The sequence below is a fragment of the Centruroides sculpturatus genome, unplaced genomic scaffold, assembly GCF_000671375.1.
Source record: "Centruroides sculpturatus isolate CEXI.00-Female unplaced genomic scaffold, Cexi_2.0 scaffold212, whole genome shotgun sequence".
In the NCBI taxonomy this organism is placed as follows: Eukaryota; Metazoa; Arthropoda; class Arachnida; order Scorpiones; family Buthidae; genus Centruroides; species Centruroides sculpturatus.
Genome location: NW_019384356.1, coordinates 469180 through 497140, shown reverse-complemented (window position 1 = coordinate 497140; position 27961 = coordinate 469180). Strand labels below are relative to the sequence as shown.

Here is a 27961-nt window from a genome sequence, read left to right as displayed (position 1 = left end):
AGAATTCATAAATGAAATAGATCTAGAAGAGGGCAATCAAGGAGAAGAAAAGTTGGAAATATCAAGAGAGTTCAATTTATATTGATGAAAAATAAATGTTTTAATTTATTAAATTTTAGAGGATTTCATTTTTTTTTTAGTTTATTATAAAATTATATACTCTTTCATAAACTGACATTCAACATCAGACCCCTGAAGATGAACTGATAAAGCTAAGAAATACTTGGAACTGTTAATAAGTGATAAGCTTCAGTTGTTATATCGATTTATATTTAAAAATTTTCACTTATTAATATTTTTTTTAAAAGAAGAATCTGAAATATATTAATATACAATTTTTATACATAACATACAGTATATAAAATGATACCTAGATGTGTAAACAATACTGATATGATTAGAATATTACTAACAAAATTGCACTGTATAGCCTAGGTTTTTCTTGAAGTAACTACAGTTTTTAAAAATTGACTTTATATCTTAAGATTTTAACTGTTTTAAAAGTTATATTTGTACTTATCATTTTTGTTTTCTTCTTCTATATAGAAGTGAAATTTAAATCAATAGATATGCAATAAAAAAAATATATATATTTTTTTTAATAGAAAGCTTTATATTAGAAAAGACAAAACTAGAGTAGTTAAGTTAATGTGCAATAAAAGAAAAAAGTGTCTTTCCAATATGAGAATAGGCAATTATAAGTATTGTATATCACAGTAAAATAATATATAGAGAGATAGAATGAAAGTATATAAGATAATGAACTGTATAATTAGCTATTATGAGGTCTATGATCATATCTCTATACCATATTGCTTTTAATAGTTTAAAAACATTCCAAAACCTTTTGGATCCAAAATTTGTAGCTAAAGTTTTTCAGAAGAATATTGAATTTTCTAAAATATTCGGAACTAACTGCATGTTCCCTGCATTGCTGCAGCTTTTAAGGGGCTGTCCATAAGTTACTTTCACATTTTACTTGAAATTTTTACTTCTCCCCAATGTTACAGTATTCCCAAGTTTCTGTAATCCCACTCTCCTCCTCCTAGTCTGACTTTGTCAAACTTGTCATAACCCCCCTCTCCCCCTTCCAGTATGGACATCATTTATGGATAAACCCTAAGGGGGTGGAGATTGGTGAGGTTGACTTGAGAGAGAGTGATAAAAGCAATGGTCTTAGTAACTAAAATATATATTTATTGGCCCTAGTATTTACAATAATGAAACTGCAAAAAACAAAATCAGTCGTGCTTAAGAGGAGGTTTTTAGGGGTTGGAACCTCGTAGTATTCTAGGGTGCCAAAGCATATTTATTCCAAATTTGATGCGGATACGTTGAACAGTATAGAAAAACATGAGTATAAAAGTATGAAAAATAATTTATATAACGAGGATTGCAATTAAAATCGAAAATAGTTATAGATTTTTATTTTGATACGTCGTAAAAAAGAAAGGGATATAAAAAAAAAGTTCCCTTGTCGCTGGCAAAGATCAGGAAACGAATTTAGCTAGTATCTATAGATTTTTCTTTGGTAGTTGCGGGCTAATTCTCATGCCTTATTACAGTCGAATGGCCCTATTGTAGTCAGCACTTTGTCTACTTTTTTTCGTTTGAATGAGATTGCAAGATGATGATGAGCAATAATCGTGCAGGATCTTATCGGATTTTTTTGTGTTCCTTTATGTTCTTATATTATATATGACACGAAATCGAATTGTTATTAGCCTACTGTATATCCTATATACTCCTGAAAGTAGTTATTTTAATATTTTATTGTAAAATATTATTGTTTGTCTGATTATTTTTTAAATAGTCCACAATAAAACGGTTATCGGTAAATTATGTAGGAAACAATTGACCAATCTTTTTTTCCTTTGAATTCTTCACGATGAAATGTATTTGAAGGTGCTTCAGAGGATTAAGATTTTAACTCGCAAATATTTATATTAATAAATAGTAAATGCGCTTTTGTTACTTTAAATTTATTATTTTAAAACAATAATTTATAATTTGTAAAGTGAAATACAGTGCTGTTTTGGTATGAATGGCCTTTTAGATGACATCAAATTGCTCTTCTTAATCGATTTCCTTTAGTTGCTGTGATTACTTAGCACAATAATCATCAAAGAAAACGGGTAGTCTTTTGCTTTCAACGTTTCTTCCTCTTTTTTTATGTTTTATTTACATTTCAAATGATGTTACGTTAATTATTTCCAGTCATTTTGTTTCTCTTCCTAAATAGAAATGCTAATTATGATATGATCGTTGGAAATTATGTATAATTAACAATAACAATTAAATAAGCTTAGTGTTTAATTATAAATTAAAGGCTTTTTAAAATGCAATTGTAATTAATACGAATTAGTAAAATAAATGTTTTATTTATTTTATTAAGACTTTTTCTTTTTATTTAAATTCCATAAATTCACGTATCTAGAAAGATAACTTTGCTGTTTGCTCACGGATAAATTAATACCTCGCTTCGGACTTCGAACGGCCTCTTGAAATGAATTAAATTCGAAGTACGAGACACCACTGTATTTTTCACAAAAAAATTTTTTCTTCTCTTCTCAATTTTTACATCATCATAAGTAATTATATTTATTTTGCAATAAATAATCGGGCCAGACCACGTGGAGTTTTTCCGATTTCCTTCTTGTTTCTATCACCTAAATAGAGGCCACTTTCCCATAGAAAGCCTTCCCGGGAGGCATCCCCCCCTCGACAGATCGCCCGCAAATTGCGTTGCCTTATGGGCCAACAAACAAATATTTTGGTTAAGGGACAAATGGAGTAGTTGAGAGAAATTTTACGCAAATAAAATCATAAATACCAATTTACAATTTGTTAACTGTGTTGCTTTCTCTACCTTGTTTTCCCCCCTTGTTTTGCTCGAACTTGTAAGGGCACAGTTGCCCCCTGCATCTCGACTGGTGCGCCCATGACTCTTATCAATTATTCCGTTATAGTAAGTCAAGTAGTCTATAAATATCCATTAAAATTAATGGATTACATGGTTTTTTTCTATTATAAAAAATAAGAGAAAACATCAAACTGTATTTAAAATGTTTTTTTTTTCTCCCGAAAATACAAAGCACCATAAGTTCTAAGATGTATTAAATCAATTATAAAAATGAGTTTTGCGTTGCGATTTAGAAAATAAATCGAGAAACGTAAATTAAGTACAGCAACGCTTATATTTATTAACGTTTTTGTATTTTCAACGATTATTACGTGAAAGAAATAAACAAAGAATTTATTTTTCAATTTTTAAAATTAATTGCATTGAAATGATCGCAGCTTTCATAAAATATTCCAGCGATTGTTAATGGGAAGGGCATACTTTCAAATGGATTTGACAATCAGATAGATTGTGATTCTCGTACGATAATAAATCAGTGCTTCTTAACTAGGGATATCGACCCCCCGAGGAATGAAAATGGATTTGGGGAACGGGAAATAGTTCTAGAAGCGGAAAAAAATAATGGAAATCCACACCAGTCAGGAAAATCAGAAGAAATATAATGGGCACACATAAATAAATACTTAATTATAATTTATTCTCGATATTTAATTAAATATAAAGTATGAAATCTTTCAAATTTTGTTACGGGGTGGCGATTAGAAAAATTATTTCTTCATTTGGACAGTGGCGCATTATCCTGTGGACAAAAAAAAGCAACTGACTTAGTCCTCCACCAAAAGGGTACCTCAAACCAATCTTAATAAAGTATTTCCCTAAAAAATTCCTCCGAAGAAGAATCCTGAAGTTAACTCTATACATTGGGGGGCTCCTGATTCAAATTCGCCTGGGCCCCATGAAGTTATAAAGCACCACTTCTTTGGAAGGCTATTTTTAAGGAAAACTCGAGATACAGTAAAACCTGTTTAAACGAGAAAAAATTCTTCGAAACGGAGCGATTTTTTAATGTTAAAAAAATATCCCTCTTCTTCCGTTACCGTGCGATTCCGGTTTAGGCAGGTTTTACTGTATATTGGAATAGACGAAAATGTATTTTAAGAATTAAATGAATGGAAGTTACAATAAAGATTAACAACTACTTGTTTAAACTTCCAAACTTTTATTAGTAGCTTTCATCCCCGCCTTCAGGCATGAAGTTAAATCGTTCCAAAGACTGTGGCTTTAGATTGCCAGAGGATCGGTCGAACCCGCGACTTATACCTAATCCTCCTTTCTCTATCTAACTCATTGTCTTAAAGAATAGAATAATTGTTACTAGGTTTGTTCCTCTGTAAGCAGTTTCATTGAATGGAATATCAGTCGATTTTTAAGTCGTGTAATCCACTTTTATGGTAATTTCTGAAATCTGAAAATTACGTCTTCGTTATTGGAACCGGTTTACACGTTTTGCACGGTTTTCATAGGTTTATTCCAATCATAAACGATGTAAATTGCAGCGAAACCTGTCCGAGACGGAACCCGAATATAAAGGAAACCTGCATAAACTGAACGGAGCTATTTTTTGTGTTAAAAAAAGCCTGTTAAACTGGAAAAAACATTCTGTACAGTATCGCGAGATTCCGGTTTACACAGGTTTTACCGTATTACGTAAATAGTCTTTTTTAATATGAGTTTTAATTTTTAAATAATGTTTATATTGAACTTATGCGTAAAAACAATGGCGCACTACCCAATAGATGTACAAGGCTTGCCCCTAGGGCCTCCTCGCCTCGAGGGGCCTCAAAGATTATACAGCAAAAATATGCCTGTAAAAATTTAAGGAACGTTTAAAAATTGTACATCCCTCACACCAGCAAGAACGGTAAAATCATCAATTTGTGAATTATATCATTGTCTTTTTTAATGTGAAAAGACCGCTTACATAAAGGGCCTTTAACAAAATTGCGCCTAGGACCTCAAAGGTACTGTACTTAATCCGTTATTACGTAAGAATATTAGCAAATAGAATTTATAAATATTTTAACAAGTTTTATTTATTTATTTTTGAGATAAAAATATCGAAAGCAAAATATAACACGTTTAACCATTTAAACCATGGTAAAACAATTTAAATCCTCCCCTTCTCTAATTGTTCTATCCGTTAACAGATGGCGTTGCACACGTCTTGACATATGGTATTTACAGAAGAGTGGAAGGTAGAAAGAGGAATTAAAAATTGATATTTTCATTCGGTTCTTTTGAAGAAATTATCGTTTAAATTTTCTATGATTCGAGCCAAATGTTGCACTGTATTTTACCAGTTTAATTTCTAAATATGACGTGTTGAAATAAATAAAGACTGAGCATGCTCTTAGAGCAAAGAGTGTCTTCACTGCAAGGGACAACTGACGCATTCTTTAATTTTTCCACAGGTAAATTTGTTTGTTTGTTTTTTCTTCTGCAGAAAATCTTTTTCAGTTTTGCTGCTAGAAAGGTTTTTTTTTTTCTTCTTCTCTAATCGTAGTGTCTGCAGAAACCTCGTGTCTTACACTCGATCACAATAAAATCACACACGAAATCACTATAAAACTACGTCACACCACAGGAAAGATTGTAGGATATATATATATTTTTTTCCGCGTTATCCATAAATTTCGCAGCAGAATCGACATGAAATGCAAATTTCGTACGTGTTTCGGGGATGAAATTATGCAGAAAAACCTCAAAGATCACCTACGTTATGACGTAGTTTGATAGTGATTTCTTCAACACATTACAGGGATGATTTTCGTCGTCTCCTAGCAACCCGGGGGCGCGGTTACTTAATTCCCCTCGGCGATTGGTTAGGTTGGTTCTGGCAGCCAAGTCTCCCGCCACTGGCTACCGAGGAGTCGAACGGCGAGAGGAGGAAGTGACGTCACGGGAGATGGGAAATCGTGCCTCGTACTGTTTCCCACCTAGACGGTGCAGGCCCGTTTCCAGGTGAGAGTCGTATCGGCTTATAATTAAATTCGACATAGGGTTTTCGGCCGCATCATGTTTATGCGAGGCGAAAGCAGAACGGCCAAATGCGGTCGGCAGAAAACAGTACACGCGTAGACTAAGGGAGAAGGGAATTGTATCGATGCTTTTCCTAGGCGAGGGCACGAACCAAAGGCGCCATCCCCTCCATTCTGAACGACAATCGATACTCGAGGATACAGCAATCCGTTAGACGATAGTTGGTGATTTTCCATTCTTATCCGATGCCACTAAAATCTCGTCCATAGAAAAAGGAATTGCAAAACCATATTCGGAATTCTTAACCAGATTTCTAGAAGAGGAAGAGGAGGAAAAAAATGGGTAAAATACCACGATGATCGCCTTGGATAATTACCTTACTACTATTAAGAGATGTGCTACGAGGAATTTTAATAATCCCCATTTTTTTCCAAACAGATGACCAACTTTTTTCCTTTTTTTTTCGGAGCCATCTGATGACGACGTAACGTTAATAAAAACGGTTGCCATGACGATTCGAATGTCATTTCCAATGAATGGGAATTGACTTTACGAAACGAACATAAGTGCTGTGATTTCATCCCTCTTCTTCCTCCCATCCTTTTATTAATTTAGGATAGTAGCCGGAAGGAATTCTGTTATTTAGAGCGATTAATTTGCGAAATTCTTAATCAGTTTTTATAATTTTTCCCTTCTCTTCTCGATCAAGATTATTGGAAAAATTCTTTTCCCCGTTTTCTGGCAATGTTTTGAAAGCGAGAGAGAAGGAAGATGAGAAACGAGAATAAGATGATGAAGTGTAGGGAAATGCTGTAAAAATAATAACTGTTTCATCCTGCGGAATCGGGTTTCGCCAACTCTCCACGTTACTAGTTAACCGCCTTCTGTTCAACCTTCTGCCATTTCCGGTGCCATCCCATATTTTAATTCTTTTCTGGGAATAGAAGCGAAATTGGAAATCCCTTGTAAATTTTCTTCCCTCTTCTTTTTTTTTAATATTTCGAGTATTACCACGTTCTTCGCCATCCACGAATTAATATAATCCCGTTTGATGTATCGGTTATTAATAATAATCCTGTCGACGAAACCGTATCGTTTTATATTATGACGAATTTATCAAGATTTATTGCATTGATAATCGAGTTTCTTCACCAAATTATTCGAGAAATTCGTGACAGTTATGTGTAAGAATTACGACATAGAAAAATGGATGGGCATATAACCGTCTGCTGTTGCCTTCTTGGACTACTTCCAGTTAATAATATAACTAGTTGATTAAGGTTAAAAAAATAATAGCAGCTCAGTTAAAAATCGTATTAAATAGCGGTCACGTATGATAAATGACTTATTTATTTGTTACAGTTCTTTTCCTGTCAAACATGCAAGCGTTAAAACTTCTTACATTCCAAAACAACACGTTTTTTTTTACTTAGAAGAAATCTAAAACCGATCGAACAGAATTAGGAATGATCTTAAATCGCTCTCGTTATTAATTATTCTCTTGTACTTTTGCTTGTAAATCATTAAACACTTGGCTTAAAGCTTACCGTATGTAATCTGTGGACTTAACAACGCGTGTGCTTTTGTTGGATCATCCGAAGCAGTGAGGCCTTTTCGATAGATGGCGACACTGCTTTGAATGAGTAAATCAGTACAAAAAGACAATCCCTATTTAGTAACTCCTAGGAGACAGTTTAGTCCGTGGCATGGATACGAAATGGATGCAAATCAAAAACGCATTGCGCGGATCAAAACAAGACCGCCGTTACGGGTAAGTATCGTAATTTTCGGTATAAATGTGGCAAAAAAATCGCGAAAATGTTAAAACTTAAGCCGTTATTATTACTGCAAAACCTTAAAATTCGTCTAGCATCTAGTATAACGTCCCCGCTTGTTTCGTCTAATGTAAAAGCGCAGACGGAACTGAAATCGAATTTTGTTTTCGAATGCGATGAATGAATCTTTGTAAACATATCGATAAACCTAAGCGAAACGATCCTCGTATATTGAAATTACGTCAGGAATATATTTAAAATAAATAACGTCCGAAGTAAAAACATTGTAATGTCTTGTTTATAATCATTGACATCCATTAAAGTTTCTTTCTTTCTCGTGAATTAACATTTCCCCCCTCCCCTCTATGATCCAAATCGATGAAGTCACTAATCTATAAATTGAATTGCCGATAACAGCGAGTGATATCAATTTGGTTGGATTTAATTACGCGATTTTAGTCGTCTTTTATATATATATATTATACCCTGGAAGATTGTACCCGATTAGATGTAATGTTTTTAAATTTAGTATCAGAATTAGTCCATAAAAATATTTTTGGAAATTTCCTCATGGCTTAGAATATAAAAAATTTAAAAAAGAAGTTGAATTGAGGTACCATTGTTTGTTGTTCGTTTCCGAAAGTAATCCCATGGCGAATCCTCTGTTAGAAAGCTTTTACAGGGTCAGTTGTCTTTTACTCTTCTTCCTTTCTTTATGTTTGATACAGCAATGTTAACTGTAGACTGTTACAAGTTAATGTACTCGTATACTGTACAAAATGTATCGGGAACATTTTCTTAGAACAGGGTTTGGCTCGTAGCCAAATTTAACTGTTGACTATTTAAAAAAAAAAAAAAAAAAACATTTACTCCTACTCTCAGCTGGGGGAGAGGAATTTCAATTTTTTGATTATCTTTATACTAACAAATTTAATATTCAGGGAAAAAGTAATTTATTTTTCTCATATACGAGTATCTATTCTATAGATATTAGTTAAGGTGATGAATATTCCAAAATGTTTTCCTCCCCGAATCATTCATTTATTTAAGTCTGGTAGGGATTTTTTTTCTCCCCCTCCCTTTTCAAACGATGGAAAAGAAAAATTATAAAGAATCTGAAGAGGAATAACAATGGATGCTTATTTTAATCCTAAAATACTGACTTTCATTTGGAAGTTCGCCGTCACAAATATAAATCATAAATTTGCTTCTTGCTACCTTTTATTTTTTATTTTTATTTTTTTGTTCTTAGTCGTTAAATATCTAACACCAAACCGAAGAGAGATAAGACTTTTGGTTAAAAGTTTTATCGGGAGAGAACGTTGATGTATCAGATTATAAATTTAGCTATAAGCTTGTTTAATAAGGGGGTGAGAAAACATCAATTTATTATCGTAACGGCGAAAGTGTGCCGCGCTTACTGGGAGTTTTAAAAAAAAAGTACACTTACATAAGCACTCGATAAGCCGAATGCACTGTTTTTTTTCTTAAGTTTAAGAATTAAATATTCGTACAAATCAAATTCTGTTTTTATATTTACGTGTAAACTTATGTTTTAAGTGGTCTCAATTCAGCCTTTGTTTACTTATGTCGATTTCATTTTATAATCTTGATTGAAAGTAATCAGCTGGAAATCAGATCTTGTAGACGTTTTTCTTATTAAATAACTATTTTAGGGGGTTTAAATTAATTAAATTAAATTTTAAAAAACGTTTTAATGTCGAAAATCGCATCTTCTGTAGTGTGAAAAACGTCATACTTTAATCAATTTATTAACAATAGGGTTCTTTTCAAGATGCACCATCTTTTCCGACGTTATTTTCGAGTTAAACTTTCTAAATAAATTAAATTTAAATACATTAAATTCAAAGTAAGCAGCTAGAAACCTATTTTATTTCCGTTGGAATCGAGAAATCTTTTAAAACGCCGAATTTATTTAAACTCTGGAACTATTTTACTTGAGAAAGACCCCGAAATGCACTCCTTCCTGGTATATGCCCGGTTATCGCTTGTATGGTACTTGAAAGCAATTGTGACGATTGTTTTTTGAGAGATTGTCGTGCGCCTCTACCCTCGATAATTGAGAAATTATTAAATAATAGCTATATCATATAATAGCATTGATTGTGTAAAAATTGTGAAGATTGAAGGCCAGTAAGAGGAGGGAAATGCCCAACCTTGGCCTAAGAAATATGAATTATATATAAATGGATGATTACCAATAGAATTAAGTAAAAATTGCTATCATATCTCTTTTTTTTTTTTTATCTATTAATATTGTATTTTCAGCATGTAATTTGTATTTTGATAGTAAGTTAAATACAGCAAGACTTGTTCGAGACAGAACCTTTTAATAAAACAGAAACCTGCCTGAATGGGAAAATTTCTTTGGAACGTGGCGATTTTCTGTGTTTATAAAACCTGCCAAACCGGAAAAATATTTGGTACCGTGCGAGTCCACTTTACACAGGCTTTACTGTATATGATGTGCAATTTACTAGTGTAAGAATATCATCAACTTTAGCAGCTCTATTTATTTAAACTGAAGGAAATTTTTTAAAGTAGAAGCAATACCAACTATTTTGCCTATTTTTTGAAAATGTCCTGCAGTATAGTCTCTTATCTTCTGTTTGCTTCCTCCTTGAGAGTTGCAATACCTCTCCCTTGACTTTTTTATATTATGTAGTGTTTACTGGTTGCTGATTTCTCAAAAAAATAAATAGAATGATATTAGATAGTGTCCTTCTGAAACACATGTAAGTCTCTCTTACTCGTCCAAGGCCTCGTGCCCCTACATCATTCTTTTAGATCAAAACAGTGACTATTCATCCCTTGTCATTCTTATACACCTATTTTGACTATTTTGGAAATTTTATTTTCAAAAATGTCAACTTTAGAAAAAGTAATATATAACCTCTGGACAATTGCATCGATCAACATGAAATAGCAATTTTGTAAGAGTGTACGGATGTTAAAGTAGCAAGAAAGAAAGTGATATAAATGTAAATTACAAATACATGTGTATAAAATACAAAATAACTTCAGAGTATATAAACAACAATTGTAAATAACCAATTTACTTTAATTTTTATAGTTTAAGCTAAATATAGTTTGATAAAAAGATTTTTTCATGCTATTTTTAAGATAATTTACAGTATAAAAATTACTGTTGATGTTAAACAGAGTAAATTATATCCATTGTTGAAGCTTCATGATCATAGTTAATCCAATACATACAGAATATTGTCCTTTTTATTCAATAAAATGAAAAAAATTACAGATTACATAAAATGATAAGTAACTACTGCCATTAAGAAAGCCAATGAATGAAAATCTTTATGAAATGTTATCAGTTTAAGGATAATACTCAGCTTACACTGTTCTATATATAATTTGATACGCGAATAAAAATCATTTGTCTTTTTATGTTATTTGTTACCAATATAAAAATGCAAATTTGAATTTAAAATTTGGACTTTTTTAAGTAAAATTTTAATATGGTAGCACCGGCTGAAATTAATCCCGGATTTACGTAAAAACCCCGCAAATACAAACGAAAATAAATCATTTTGCAATCTCTGTCTTAACACTTTCCAGAATGTTTGTTTTTTTTTAATTTTTATCTATGTAGCTTGAAGAAAGTAGTTAATTACAAGAACTGTTTGTTTATTAAAGAAAAGTTTCTCGGGGGAAGATTTTTTTTCCTTTCCATTTCTATTTTAAATCATACAAAGTTTTATATAATGAACCAGATAGATCCATATGGTTCCATGTTTGGTTATTTTAAATAAATAGGTAATAATCAGCATAGTAATGATCTACATAAAATGTTATAATGTTTTAAATTTATATAACTTAGTAAAAATATGATCTTATTTTGTTTCTAAATAGAACATCATCAAATTTAATACTAAAATTTAATTAATTATCCCAATTCTAACTTAAAAATTTGGAATAATTACATAAAACATTATTCTATGAGAATTTGTATATTTTCTATTTCCACTTACCAATATATCATACACAGAAGCATACCCATGATATAAATAGAATGTTTAAAAAAATCAGTGCACATATGTAACTTATCTTCCAAATAACTGATTTATCAGACAATCTCTACTTTATTTAATATTTCTAGTTTAAGTATCATCTTTAGAAAGGTTAATTTCAGTTAAAATCATAAATATTTAAGTAAAAACTCAAAGAATAATTTATTTAAAAATGAAAAACATGTTATAAACTTTCATTTGAGTTATTTGAAATTTGAATTTTAAAAGAAATTTCATACATTGCATCCATGTATTGTATTATTCAATTACAGTATTTACTTCATGCATTTTAAAACTGTGTTTTATAAATCTTTTAAGACAAAAATTAAACAAAATATTCAAATTTATAACTTCTTTATACCAAAATTATAGAAAACAGATTGAAAATATCTAAAACTACAAGGTAAGATAAAGATTCTTAAGTAGAAGTACTGTATCATTAAAATATCTTTTGTAAGTCATTCCATTGCAGTCTGTTTTAAAAAATGTTTGTTCTATGCAAATATGTGTTTCAAATTCTATTCTCCTGAAGTCAATATATTGAATATGTAAAAACTGCTTGACAAGTAAATTTAAACATCATTTATATATAAAATTTTCTTTTCTTTAATAGTTAATATATAATTTACAGTAAATGTTTTAATGATAAATCAATCTTAACTTCCTGAAAACAAAACTAATTTTTTTCTGTATTAATTAGATATTATCCTAAATACTTTACAAATCTAAGCAATAACAAGTATCACATGTTTTGTGAAGGTGTGGACCGGTCAGTTGAGGTACGGATAAAATTTATGACTGCCATGCTTGTATATTGTACAGCCGTCCATACTTGACATCATTTCTTATGTCAAGCACAGCAGTCCACACAATATATTATCCTGATGATGCCTATGTTTAGTATCAGAAACGATGTCAAATACATGGTTATCTTAATGCAAAGAGTATCGTACATATCTTTAGCATTCTGTCTGACAACATCCTTTAAAGATCATATTCAATTTTTTAAGTAGTCAAAGGATATAAAGAATAACATTAGTTCAACTATACAAATAAATATTGATGCTGTTCTTTAAAAATTCTCTTCTTATTTAATTTTTCATCATTTACATAATTAGATTTTTAGCTATTCCAGNATAATACATCAAATTAAAGTTATATAAAGTAGTTACGACAAATTGTCGTAGAACATGTAACGAGCAGTTATGTTCTCTTACAGAATTTTATAAATTCATCGTTATTCATTTGAATGAATTGAATCGTAATTCTTTACAAAGTCAGCAAATTAGTAAAATTGTCGACTTATTATGGTATTGCATAATAATTTCTCCAACTGGAAATAACATCCCACAAGATTTAAGAAAGTTGTAGTACTGTACAATAGAAAAAGAATATACAGTATTTAAATTTAGTAACATTGAGAATGCAACTGTTTTCAATAAATATTTATTTTGAGTCTTATCTATAATATAACATTAACCTGCAGGAGGTTTAAATGTATATTAAAAGAATTGATTTTCATTCAACTGCTTTATAATGTCAGGTTTAAATCATGCAATAGAAATGCATTTTGAAATTAATAATTTTTCTTCAGTAATCTACTTACAGATTTGATAAGTTATTGTAATGTCCATGTTATATTTTTAAATTTTATTATCTGTTTTGTATTTATGAAACAATAAAATACGATAACCTCGGCTATAAAAGACTATTAATAACAATTCTAAATTTGCTCTATGTTTAAACTACCAAATTGATCTAACTAATTAATTTATTCAAACAAACAAAATGAAATTCATTATTTTTATTAGCAATATTCTTAAAATTTTACAACTAACTCTTTTTCTTTCATTTTTAAAATAAACAGCCAGATTACTAAAGTCCATGATGATAGATATCCAAGTCAAAGTTATTAAAACAAAAGTATCTTTGTTTAGTAATCTTAAATTCTGATTGATTAGCTGCTTACTTAAATAATTGGGATTTTTTTTATTTTTATTACACATTTTTTTTTTCTCTTTGTCAGATATTTAGCAATGATGGTTATTTAATGAACTCATTCCATTTGGATTTGTCTTTTGCAAGTGAATAATTAAATCCATTCTAAATCACTGTTTCTGTTTTTCTCTGACGTCCTCTTTCTTCCTGTCCTTCGGCTTCTGTTTACTCCTAAACCGATGCTTATACTTTCATAAGGATTACTTTGTGTAGTATTTGTTTATTGCTAATTTGAATTATTTGTTTAAAATGGTACAATAAATATGTTTAATTTTAACTTTCATTGCTAGCATCTTTATCATTTTTTATGTATAAACTTACTAAATTGCTTATTTTTGATTATTTATTATTTTTCTACAAATATTACAAACAAAAATTAAAATCCAAAATAAAATAAAATGAATTATCAAATATTAATATGAATATTTTATAACAAATAACAGATACACTAAATGAAAAAATTAAAATATTGATTCTAAATTTTAAGCTTATCAAAAATTAAAATTATAAACAACTGATATTGATATGTACAAAATATTAAAATTTTAAATAAAAAATAAGACCAAACTCAATGCTTATTTATGGAAGTAATAATATATGCTTTATTTTCTAGATTAATTGAACTAAAGGATATTATGTATAGACAATACAATTGCAATAGACAATACATAGACAATAGACAAACTAATCATGTCTTCAAACAGATTTGTAAGATTTTCTAACGTTTATATTTTACTATCATCAATTAATTTATAAAATATGCTTTTAATTAATATATAACATTTTAATAGGCATATATTTGACTTTTATTATCAATTTTTATTTTAAATCTTCATATGCTAACATGATCTATATTCAGATTTGATGGAAGCAAAGCTTAAATGCACTTCTGTTTGATAATTTCAATTAATAAAATTAAGTTTAAACTAAATCACTGATGTTAAATTCTTCAAATATATTAAGACAAGTATTCTAAAATTATAATTTGGATTGTACAGTACCTGTATATTGTATGTCGTTCTGATGTTAAATATTTAGTTTATTATACAGCATATTTTTTAAACTTAAAACATATTTCAGTACTTCATTACAGTGCAATAAGTAAAATTTTAATAATTTGTGTTAAAATTAGGATTGTCTTCATTGTTTTAATAGATTTATTACAAGAACTAATTCATCTATGAATGGATATCCTGCAAATCTATTACAATAATTTACAGAATTTCTGTAAATTTATAAAAGAAAATAATTAATTATGACATTAAGAATTGTCTAAATGAGTTTTCTGAAGACAGAAACCAATTTACATTTTTAGATTGAGATATATATTAGGTTAGATATTAATTGCTTTTGTTAGTTAATTAAAATTGTTAAAAACTTTAAAGTTTTTAGAACTATCTTTTAAAGTGAAAAAATTTATTCGATTAGTGCATTGTGAGATTAAATCAGAAAGTAACTGGAATGTTTTTGGAAGAATTATGAGATGTCTCTGATGATAGGTAAAAAGGCAGGTCTTTGTTCAATTATCATAAGATTTATCAAGATGAATCATCTCAATGGAACTTTAACAATAATAAAAGTTGCAAGGCTATTATTAAACTATTTCTTTGTAGAATTGAAAGGATAATAAAGAAAACTATTCGTACTGAAAGAATTTAAAATAAACAAATGAGTAAAAGTAATTATTAGCAAATTTACATCATTAAATGCAATGTCAAATATATGGGATCAAGAGTTAAATAAGTGATAATAAATAGATGATATCAAAGTGAAGGAATGATACTCCCTGATTGCATGGAAATGAATAGTCTCTTACACAAATATTTACACATGAAAATACATATATTATTATTTAAAAATAAAAATTGCCAGTATATTAGAGCTGTATTTACTTAGTAGTAATGTAATGGTTGCTTCGCTTTTCAGTTAATAATAATTAATTCTTAAATAACAATTATTTAGAAATGTGATAACCAAGTGGATGAGTCATTTTTGCCATCATTATAAAAAAAAGCTATCTTGTTTATCTGCTTGTTAACAACTGTTAATATCAGTAAAATTCAACTTAAAATTTTAACCATTAAAATAAAAAAGGAATATTAAAATACTTTCATGAAGATATTTATTTGAGATTTTTATTCACTTTAATTTCCTATCTGTAATCAGTATGTTTGAAGTAATTGAATTATAGTAATTTATCTATTTTATTTTGCTATTACGTTGAAATTGTATCGAAGTAAAATATAATAATACATCAAATTAAAGTTATATAAAGTAGTTACGACAAATTGTCGTAGAACATGTAACGAGCAGTTATGTTCTCTTACAGAATTTTATAAATTCATCGTTATTCATTTGAATGAATTGAATCGTAATTCTTTACAAAGTCAGCAAATTAGTAAAATTGTCGACTTATTATGGTATTGCATAATAATTTCTCCAACTGGAAATAACATCCCACAAGATTTAAGAAAGTTGTAGTACTGTACAATAGAAAAAGAATATACAGTATTTAAATTTAGTAACATTGAGAATGCAACTGTTTTCAATAAATATTTATTTTGAGTCTTATCTATAATATAACATTAACCTGCAGGAGGTTTAAATGTATATTAAAAGAATTGATTTTCATTCAACTGCTTTATAATGTCAGGTTTAAATCATGCAATAGAAATGCATTTTGAAATTAATAATTTTTCTTCAGTAATCTACTTACAGATTTGATAAGTTATTGTAATGTCCAAGTTATATTTTTAAATTTTATTATCTGTTTTGTATTTATGAAACAATAAAATAGGATAACCTCGGCTATAAAAGACTATTAATAACAATTCTAAATTTGCTCTATGTTTAAACTACCAAATTGATCTAACTAATTAATTTATTCAAACAAACAAAATGAAATTCATTATTTTTATTAGCAATATTCTTAAAATTTTACAACTAACTCTTTTTCTTTCATTTTTAAAATAAACAGCCAGATTACTAAAGTCCATGATGATAGATATCCAAGTCAAAGTTATTAAAACAAAAGTATCTTTGTTTAGTAATCTTAAATTCTGATTGATTAGCTGCTTACTTAAATAATTGGGATTTTTTTTATTTTTATTACACATTTTTTTTTTCTCTTTGTCAGATATTTAGCAATGATGGTTATTTAATGAACTCATTCCATTTGGATTTGTCTTTTGCAAGTGAATAATTAAATCCATTCTAAATCACTGTTTCTGTTTTTCTCTGACGTCCTCTTTCTTCCTGTCCTTCGGCTTCTGTTTACTCCTAAACCGATGCTTATACTTTCATAAGGATTACTTTGTGTAGTATTTGTTTATTGCTAATTTGAATTATTTGTTTAAAATGGTACAATAAATATGTTTAATTTTAACTTTCATTGCTAGCATCTTTATCATTTTTTATGTATAAACTTACTAAATTGCTTATTTTTGATTATTTATTATTTTTCTACAAATATTACAAACAAAAATTAAAATCCAAAATAAAATAAAATGAATTATCAAATATTAATATGAATATTTTATAACAAATAACAGATACACTAAATGAAAAAATTAAAATATTGATTCTAAATTTTAAGCTTATCAAAAATTAAAATTATAAACAACTGATATTGATATGTACAAAATATTAAAATTTTAAATAAAAAATAAGACCAAACTCAATGCTTATTTATGGAAGTAATAATATATGCTTTATTTTCTAGATTAATTGAACTAAAGGATATTATGTATAGACAATACAATTGCAATAGACAATACATAGACAATAGACAAACTAATCATGTCTTCAAACAGATTTGTAAGATTTTCTAACATTTATATTTTACTATCATCAATTAATTTATAAAATATGCTTTTAATTAATATATAACATTTTAATAGGCATATATTTGACTTTTATTATCAATTTTTATTTTAAATCTTCATATGCTAACATGATCTATATTCAGATTTGATGGAAGCAAAGCTTAAATGCACTTCTGTTTGATAATTTCAATTAATAAAATTAAGTTTAAACTAAATCACTGATGTTAAATTCTTCAAATATATTAAGACAAGTATTCTAAAATTATAATTTGGATTGTACAGTACCTGTACATTGTATGTCGTTCTGATGTTAAATATTTAGTTTATTATACAGCATATTTTTTAAACTTAAAACATATTTCAGTACTTCATTACAGTGCAATAAGTAAAATTTTAATAATTTGTGTTAAAATTAGGATTGTCTTCATTGTTTTAATAGATTTATTACAAGAACTAATTCATCTATGAACAGATATCCTGCAAATCTATTACAATAATTTACAAAATTTCTGTAAATTTATAAAAGAAAATAATTAATTATGACATTAAGAATTGTCTAAATGAGTTTTCTGAAGACAGAAACCAATTTACATTTTTAGATTGAGATATATATTAGGTTAGATATTAATTGCTTTTGTTAGTTAATTAAAATTGTTAAAAACTTTAAAGTTTTTAGAACTATCTTTTAAAGTGAAAAAATTTATTCGATTAGTGCATTGTGAGATTAAATCAGAAAGTAACTGGAATGTTTTTGGAAGAATTATGAGATGTCTCTGATGATAGGTAAAAAGGCAGGTCTTTGTTCAATTATCATAAGATTTATCAAGATGAATCATCTCAATGGAACTTTAACAATAATAAAAGTTGCAAGGCTATTATTAAACTATTTCTTTGTAGAATTGAAAGGATAATAAAGAAAACTATTCGTACTGAAAGAATTTAAAATAAACAAATGAGTAAAAGTAATTATTAGCAAATTTACATCATTAAATGCAATGTCAAATATATGGGATCAAGAGTTAAATAAGTGATAATAAATAGATGATATCAAAGTGAAGGAATGATACTCCCCGATTGCATGGAAATGAATAGTCTCTTACACAAATATTTACACATGAAAATACATATATTATTATTTAAAAATAAAAATTGCCAGTATATTAGAGCTGTATTTACTTAGTAGTAATGTAATGGTTGCTTCGCTTTTCAGTTAATAATAATTAATTCTTAAATAACAATTATTTAGAAATGTGATAACCAAGTGGATGAGTCATTTTTGCCATCATTATGAAAAAAAGCTATCTTGTTTATCTGCTTGTTAACAACTGTTAATATCAGTAAAATTCAACTTAAAATTTTAACCATTAAAATAAAAAAGGAATATTAAAATACTTTCAAATTTTTGAATTTAACAGAGTTCATTTTATAAATACGAATATTTTTATTCAGATTTATGAATTATATTCTTATTTGGTATTAAATAATTGTAATAATAGTTAATGTTTATGTTGCATAAAAATAATCGGATCGTAATTATCACACATTTTTTTGGTTATTCATTAATTTTGTACAATTGAATGAACATGATTAGTGATGCTTTCAATATGTGCTGGAAGATATCAAGCAGGATGTCATTTGTAAAAAAATTTGTGAAAACTTTCACACTTATTAATTGTAGCAAATTTGCATCATTATAGTTACCATATGTATAAATATATTTAATAAACTTTCTAGTTTTATTTATTAAATGAAACAAAGTTTCTTCGAATATATTATATGATTATTTAAATTATTATTTTGTCAGCCAATTTTCAATGTTTTAGAAAGTAAACTACACGTGTAACTTTAGAAAGTAGCATTGATAAATAATGAATATAGCAAACTCCGTGTAATAAAGAAGATAACAAAGTTTGAAAAAATTAATTCTAAATACGAAAAAGTAATGTATACCTGCTTTTAAAACCGGAGATTATTTTAATGAACAAACATTTTTGGCTTGTTTAAATCTTTTTCGGGTAAAAATGACTGGAATACAAATTAAATAAATGGAATGCATTAACAATTATACTAATGTTAATGTGTTCCATTTATTTAATTTGTATTCTATTCAGTTTGTATTTAGGAAAGTTTAAATAAGCTGAAGACATTTTGTTTATTAAAGTAATTTTGGGGATTTTAAAAATAAAATATGGTAATACGATTTATATCCGGTTAATAACGGAACTTTGGTGTTTTTTGGACATTTCCAGATTTTTTTAAGTACAATCTAAACTTAAAAATTTATTATAGTACAAATAATAGATGTTTTTCCATTTGAATTGTCATTTAATTAATTAAAAATGTTACTTATTGAAAAAGTAATTGTTTTTGGCATACATTAAAGATAAAATGAAATGTATTATAAGAACTATTTATACATTTCTTATAGATTTAATTATCATTAAATTCACTACTATAAGAGGATTTCTATTTAAGGAAATATGTATCATTAAGTTTGTAAAAATGCCTATGTAATATTTTCTAAAATACATTTTATAGAATAATTTACAAATGCAACATTGAGTAATGTAAATGTAAATAATGTTAAAATTAGATATTTGTGCACATATTAATACATATTACTAATTTTTTAAGTTGAATAATTAATCTATTCGCTTGTTTTTTGTTCGTTTAATGTTAAATCTCCAAAAAAAAAAAACAGCTTAACCAGTGAGATTAACCATGATATAAAAGATAAATTAAAGATAATTGCTTTGATTGTTTAATTTAAATAATTGCAGAATTTAAACCAAATCAGTTGAAAGTTTAAGACAGTGCTTATTAGATTAAAATTTGTCCAGTAGATCATTGTAGTCCAGTTGTTAATTAATAAAAAATTTGATTGTAAGTTTCTCATAAAAGTCAACTGAATTTTTATTATAATTATTCTTTATATAAATTTAAGTCAATTTGCATAACTAAAAAAAAAAATAATTTTCTGTTCTTTATAGTTATGCTAATTTGTGTCAATTTTTTTATTTTATAAAATGTTTTACTCTGAAGATGAACAGTGATGCTTGAAAGCACTGAGAACATATTCCAGTTTAAATGTGAATTTGATTTAATTAAAATGCTTGATTTAACAGATTTCATTGTTTGTCGGAGTATGAAATTTAGATTAAGTCGAACACAATGAAATATGCATAAAATTTGAAATATTTTATCAAATGTATTGGAAAATTGTGTAAGTGTAATACTTTACTTATATTATAGATTTTAATGATGCATGATATACAGAGATCTCTTAACTGTTATGCATCATGTATTATTCCATTAAATTCCATATTAAACTATTATTCATAATTTTTGAATTATTTATGCAACATTGCAATCACGTAAGTTATGTAAAATTAGGCAATTTAATTAACGTCGGGAGTGCCACAGATAGGTCCACATGAACCATTTATTAATTATTACAGCAAATTTTTAGAGTAGCAGTGAATCCCTAATTTCAAAGCCTGGTTCATTTTTATATTAATAATTTTCATTCTGCCATAAAAAATGAAAAAACTCTCATCTTGTAATTTAGTGTTGCATAAAACAAACCTCATTGAGTCCCTTCTACAAAACATTACATTATATCTGCTAAATTGTAAGTTCTGCAATTAATTTAATTAGAGTGCCTGATGATGATTAAATCCTGAACAATATGTTAGAACATGATTAAGAAAATGAGATTCAGTAGATAGCACCAAAATTAAGCAAGATAAAATTTTAACATTCTTCTACATTGACTGATGCACTATGATAAAAACTATAATAATGTGTTTTAATGCATTATTTTCTTAAAATTTAATTTTGTCATTATGTATGTATAAGTGGAAGATAGAGAATACCTAATTCAAGTTGGCATACCATTGATTAATATGAATTTAATATTACGTGTCACTTTAAAATTAGAATTAATGGAATATTTTACAACATATAAGATGGATGCTAGTCTCATAAAGAAACATTTATTTAAAAAGTTTTAATATATTTTTACCAAAATGAAACTTATATTTGTTTATATACCTAATTATTATTCATAAAATTTGAATAGTTTTTTTCAAAGAATATTGGAGAGTTGCTTTTGAGTAATTTCTTGAGAAATAAAGCATGTGTGTGTAAAATACTATAATGTTTAATTGTACAAAAGACATTTTTTTATTACTGTGATTATTGGGAGATCTGCTAAATGTACAAATATACAGCAAGTGTATTTCTATTAAGAAAATGAGAATGCATTTCAAATAACTAAAACCTCTCAACAACTCTTTTTTTTTTTTTATGACACATTGTTTTTTGACAGCTGTATAATACCAGTTATAGTTTATACCACATATACTTACTTTCTTAAAACTTTTAAGCTTTCAAAATGCAAATTTGATTAAGTCATTAAGTATAATATGGCCATAAATTACAGCCAGTATATACAATTATCAAAAAATAAATCTCTGCTTAATAAAAAAAAATCTAATGAGAAGTTTTATTACCTAAAATGCATTCTCTTTACTCAGTAAAAATCTTGATATACTGTATATTAATTTGGATTTTGATGTGACTGGGTGATTATGTTAAAAATATGTAGTTTTTTTCCCTATCATTAAAATTTTTGTCTCCCAAAATATTCTAATCTCATTCTTACTTTAATGAGATATGTTGTAACAAGTGTAAGTTTAAATAATTTAATTTTAATTAAATAAAATTTCATATAATTCTAAGATAAAAAAAAAACTTGAAATTTAATTTTCAAAATTTATTTTCAGTCACGAGACAAAAATGTCATCGTGGTTACCTCCAATCGAATCGTGGGATTCTGGAGGATCGAGTCTTCCATACGGTTGGGAAGCAGCTATTGATAAAGAAGGAAAAACTTATTTTATCAAGTGAGTAATCATTCTTAATTGATATGAATGTAATGTATATAGTGTTGCCACCAGGCCAGTTTTCAGCCGGACAAGCCGGTTTTTAAATTCATGGTCTGGATTAATTATTAATTTGTCCAGTTTTTGTAGAAATTGTGATAAAACAAATTAAATTTATAAAAATATTTGCGAGTATTTTATTTTAACGGTTAAAGACTAACTTCACACCACACCCAGAGTTATCTCCATCTTATCCCTAGGTTGAGTGATAGAAAATGTACTTTTAAAATTCTAACTTGCAAATATTTCTGGCAAATATTAGGTTCGTTCAAACATAAGTAAGTCCCTAACTGATTTAAAACTGTATTGTTCAGTTCTTGGCTGTAAAATGACATTACACATGCCTCCAGAGCCATAACTAGGCAGGTGCAACAGGTGCACCGGCACAGGGCTCATTTGGAAGGGGGGGCCCAAACTGCTGTTCACAAGAAATTATATTTTTAAATTTAAAATTTTTCCGCCTTTTTACAGCACGGTTTGGCGATTACATTTCATCTTACTTAGACCCTAGATGTCTGCTAAACTATGTTCCTTGATTCTAAGTCCCAAACTCCTGGGACTTAGAATCAAGAAACATAGTTATAATATCAGAAAGGAGTCTAATGCAACAATTTTGTCCCAAATGGCCAAACACCAGGATCTGTAGTCAAATGGAATGAGGCAGCCATTATAGAACCTTTATCTTCCCCGTCTTTGGCGTTGACAGCTGAAAAGTTGCAGATTTATAGGAGCAAAATACAGTAAGGCTGTTTAAATGCAAGGGATGCAGAAAGTCTTTCTTCTGCATGGAAGTTTATAGTTAAGAAATTTAATAAGAGCTTTAACCAGTCAAAATAATAATTTTATTGGATGTGTTAATAATTGTATTTCTTAATACTTCTATGTACATTTTTACATTTTTAATTTTTTATTTTATCTTATTCTGTTGCTTATTTAATTTTGAATTTTGTATTCCATTAATGGAATCCTTTAATCAAATTTGGTTCTCAACCTGAAGATGGCTGTGAATCAGGCTGAAAATGTTTGTTTGAAATAAATTATATTTCTCGGCAAGGATAAGGTGTTAGTTATATGTTTAATTATATTAATGTACAATGGTTTAGTAGGAGTAAGGTCCTAACTCTGAGATAAATTGTTTTTAATTATCTATTAAAATAATTAATTTTTATGTATAATTTTTAATAAAAGATTATAGATTTACTGTCAATAATAAAAATTAAATGTGAACTTTTAGTTTCTAAGATTGATATACAATAAAATCTCACTTATAAGGCCACTTCTGAGATACATGATTTCTGGTCACATAAGTGATATGGTCACCTAGATGAAATTAGGACAAAATTGATATACAGAACTGTAATTACAATACCATACTGAACCCTTCTAAAAGTTTAATACAATTTATAAAAATAAACAAATAATAATAATAAATCACCTAATACTATACAGTACATCTTTTGCAATATACAGTAATTTGCACTTTTGTACTAGGTATGTATATAGTGAATGCAAGCTGTTTGCAATACGGTCCATTCAAGGAATGTATAATATAGTAGTAAGCAAAATTGTTTAGTGCCTATAAACAGAATCAGTATGTTTATGAAATGGTACTAAAGGTTTTATTTAAATATTGTATTGTAACAGGTGAATTTAGAAAACAAATTTAATAAATGGACACTTCTGCATATTAATGACTTAAATGTCAAATAAGTATTAATAATTAAATTGGCTTTTACATCAGGCTCATTGATATTTTTCTTTGTTGAAAATTGAGTGATGTAGACTGATCATCTCTGATTTACATAGTTATATTTCTACAAAATGCAATAAAATTTTATATAAAATTATTGAACAAATATATAATTCTTTTTTCTTACTAAATTCTGTAAATAAATTTAATTTATTTTATTTGAACATATGTTGAAGGGATCTTAGCAAACTCTTCTGAAAATATAGCAACAAAGCTCAATTTCATTTAAAGCATTTAAACAATACATTGAGTTTAGGAATGCAGAGTTTTCCTGCTCTATTGGCCACATAATGGAGATAAATGTCACTTTATTACACTCCAGAGTATCATGTCCAGTTAAATGAGATTAAGGTGACCACCAATATGAAGTTTGATTTATATTAAAATTTATACAGTTTTATCAGGGAATTTCATTGGTGGGGTCACAAATAAATATTTTACTAGGTATATAAAATATATTAGAATGAATTTTTGCAATATTTTATAAAGAATTAAAAGAGTACCCTCTTTTAATTCTAATGCTAATGAAAAACACATTCTATTTGCATTGACTACATTAACAGAAAAATTTAAAATGTCTCCTTTTGATTAATCAAATTTCTTTCTTACAGAAAAAAAAATGACAGTCAGTCAGTCAGTGAGGCCAGTTTAGCTTTGTAATCACATTTCTCATCTAATATATAAATTGTTTATATCATCAACATTATCATTTTATTGAGTATATTGAATGTAAGGCTTTTCAAGTTTATGCTATACATTTCTGTTTTCAATCTGTTTTTCACTTCAGTAGTGTCCTTCCAGTAATATAATTCCATCTTCCTATTTTTTCTTTTCTTATCCATAGCATAACTTGTAGATATTTTCTGTACACAGACCTTTTAATTGCATTTAATTGAAAACTTCATTCTAGCATGGTTTCTACATATTTGAATAGTTAGTATAATGAGGGACCTGATTGTTGCATAGTATCTAAATTATATGTGAAAAATTAGAGCAGCAATCTGGATGTGTAATTTGTGACACTAACATACCAATATGAGGTTTTCAGAAACTCTGTGGTTCAAATCTTGCATCGGCTTAATCTTTTCTCTGGGTATCTTTTAAAGTTAATTTATTAATTAATGTCTAATTATTAAGTTTGACATAGGAAAGTAGAGAAAGGCGTGTCTAACTAGAGTTGACAGAAACCAAAATATAGTAGTTTCTGTGATTTTCCATTAACAATAAAATATAAGTTATAATCTGGATTGTTCACTCTTCCTTCTGGTTGTGTTGAATTTAGTCAGAGTTTTATTTCTAAATATTTGTTATATATATTTAATGAGCTAACAACTAATGATTCATGTCTTATTGATATCTAAAGTTATAATATTTGGCCTCTTACATTTTTTTTCTATTTTTATTTATGAAATATAATATGTGAACTTGAATATAATGTCAAGTATTATCAAATAATTTATTCATTGTATAAAATGCTTAGATTCTACACATTATTTGCTGCAGTGTCTTAGGCAAGTGAATATTTTTACATACAGGAGATCCTCATTAGTTCAAAATTCAAGAGGTAAAATAATCGCAACTTCAAATCATCCAATATTTACATATTTCTGTACAGTATGCAGAATGTTGTGTAACTGATGTAATTTAGTAAACAAATGGAATATGGCTAAGTATAAAGAATACTATTTTCTTTAATTAATAATAATAATGATGAAATTATGGATTAACTTTGTACTCAACACTTTTGAGTACAAAGTTAATCCATAATTTTGATCTTAGGTTGTAAATATTCCAAAAGCTTTTTCAAAAATTAGGACAAAGTCTATAACTTAAATTATCAAAAATTGAATAATAAAATTTATGAAAGCATAGTTCCGTTGACATCTTTTATCACTATCATTTAAAATCATAAAATTTATCTATAATTGCTAGATCAAACTAGTTTATCTGACAAAGTTAGCATTTTCTTTACTACATTTTGATGTTGGATTAAAGTATTTATGTCCTGTTAATGAACTTTATCTGATATTTGGAATGTTTCCTTATAACAATATCAAAATTTCACATTCTGTGTGGGAAAGAATATTACTTTCTTTTGAATAATTCTATCTGTTTGATCCAAACACATGAATTACTCAGCTTTTGTCTTTCAGTATTTGTTTTGAGTCTCGTGAAATACAAGTTTGAGATTCAGTCATATCATCGACCTAATTTTAAACCAGTAGATCAGACTATTTCTTTTGACTTGTGTGTAAGCATCCTATTCTGAGTTAGTGACTTATATCGACTATGCAGTTCTCGGATTACCACCCGTGGCATCATATTTTATTATTAAGTAGGAAAAAAGAAATAATGTCTAGCATTTATCAAATAATCTAGATAAATCATAACTACTGGAATTGATTAGAAGATTTAATCTTTCATATATATTAAACAATACATTTTTAAATTACAAATAATACAAATTAACATAACAAAGATGTTTTAAACCTATTTTTTGCTGTACTTTTGTCAACTTATTAATAATAATTATGATGATGACATAATAAAAAGTCCTTTTAAATAAATATAACAAAACATTTTAATTTATTTTGAAAGTGAAAATTAATAACGAGGTATGAAAGAAATAATAACAACCAGAGCTTTATCTAGTTCTTTTATTATATCTTCATCTGATCATTACAATTTGTATGGCTGTTAGTAAACATCTGACACACAATTTTATGTTCACTGTCAATGTATGGAGCTATCATAGATAAATATTTGCCAATGATTGTGAATTTTCTTCCAGTAACTTCTTTGTTTAAATGTTTTTGTGTAGTTTTTACCAGTATAACTACGTAGTAAACCATATGATATTGCTACCTGTATAATTCTAATATCCTCTTCTATCCCTTTAACTACTAACTCAACATCATCATCCAATATTGTAGAGCCCATTGGAACACCAATCTCCTGTTTATAAGGTTTACTATTCCATTTAAAATTCAAATTGGTTAAAATAATATCTAAATAATCCAATATTTGTTAAATGCTGCTTCTGTGCTTAAGTTTTCTTTTTTTTTAGATTAACTTTCTGATTAAAGCTATTGCTACTTCAATTTTTAACAGATAGAGAGACTAATGTAGTCAAAAACTGTTAAAACATTCTTATGTAATGTAATTTTAGAAGTAATTAAAACACTCAAGTATTATTAACTGTGTAGGAAGCTTTAAATTCTGTCTTTGTTAAGTGTTTGTTTCTCACTACTACTATAGAACTCGTTTTAAACAAAGGTTTTCTCTAGGGTCTCTATTTTTATAACATCTTAATTTATTTCTTTTAATAATTTAATCTGCATTAAGTAAGGAATTTCAATTCTTTTAAGATTGAAAATATGAATATGTTAATATATATGTTAGCATGAAATTAAAAATTCAAATTCAGAATATCTGTGCTTCAATACTGGATCTATCAACCAATTCCATTCAGAGCATAGCTAAAGGGGATTACGAGGTAGCTGGGCCTCCTCAGCTTAGTTGGCAGTGCCCATATGCAGTATATATAATATATGCTTTTGCTTTTGCTTTAATCGTGTAAACTTAGGCTATTGTTATGTATTTTACACTTGAAATGTAGCTAATAGGCTTAGTATTGAGTGGAGAACAGAAAAATATCATATGTATTTTTTACAAGCAACCAATTAAGAAAAATATCAGTCAAAATGTTCTCAGCTT

The 27961-nt window shown here is 27.7% G+C and overlaps 1 protein-coding gene across 5 annotated transcripts in view; it reads left to right on the top strand.

The window, feature by feature from the left end:
- LOC111639654 (FERM and PDZ domain-containing protein 4-like) overlaps positions 1-27961 on the top strand; it is a 169350-nt gene that overhangs the window by 108911 nt on the left and 32478 nt on the right. For 3 of the 5 annotated variants that reach the window (XM_023385572.1, XM_023385584.1, XM_023385578.1), the window contains one exon: positions 22336-22455. In XM_023385572.1, coding sequence (XP_023241340.1) covers positions 22336-22455 — 120 coding nt within the window. The other 2 variants (XM_023385599.1, XM_023385591.1) reach the window with 2 other exon arrangements.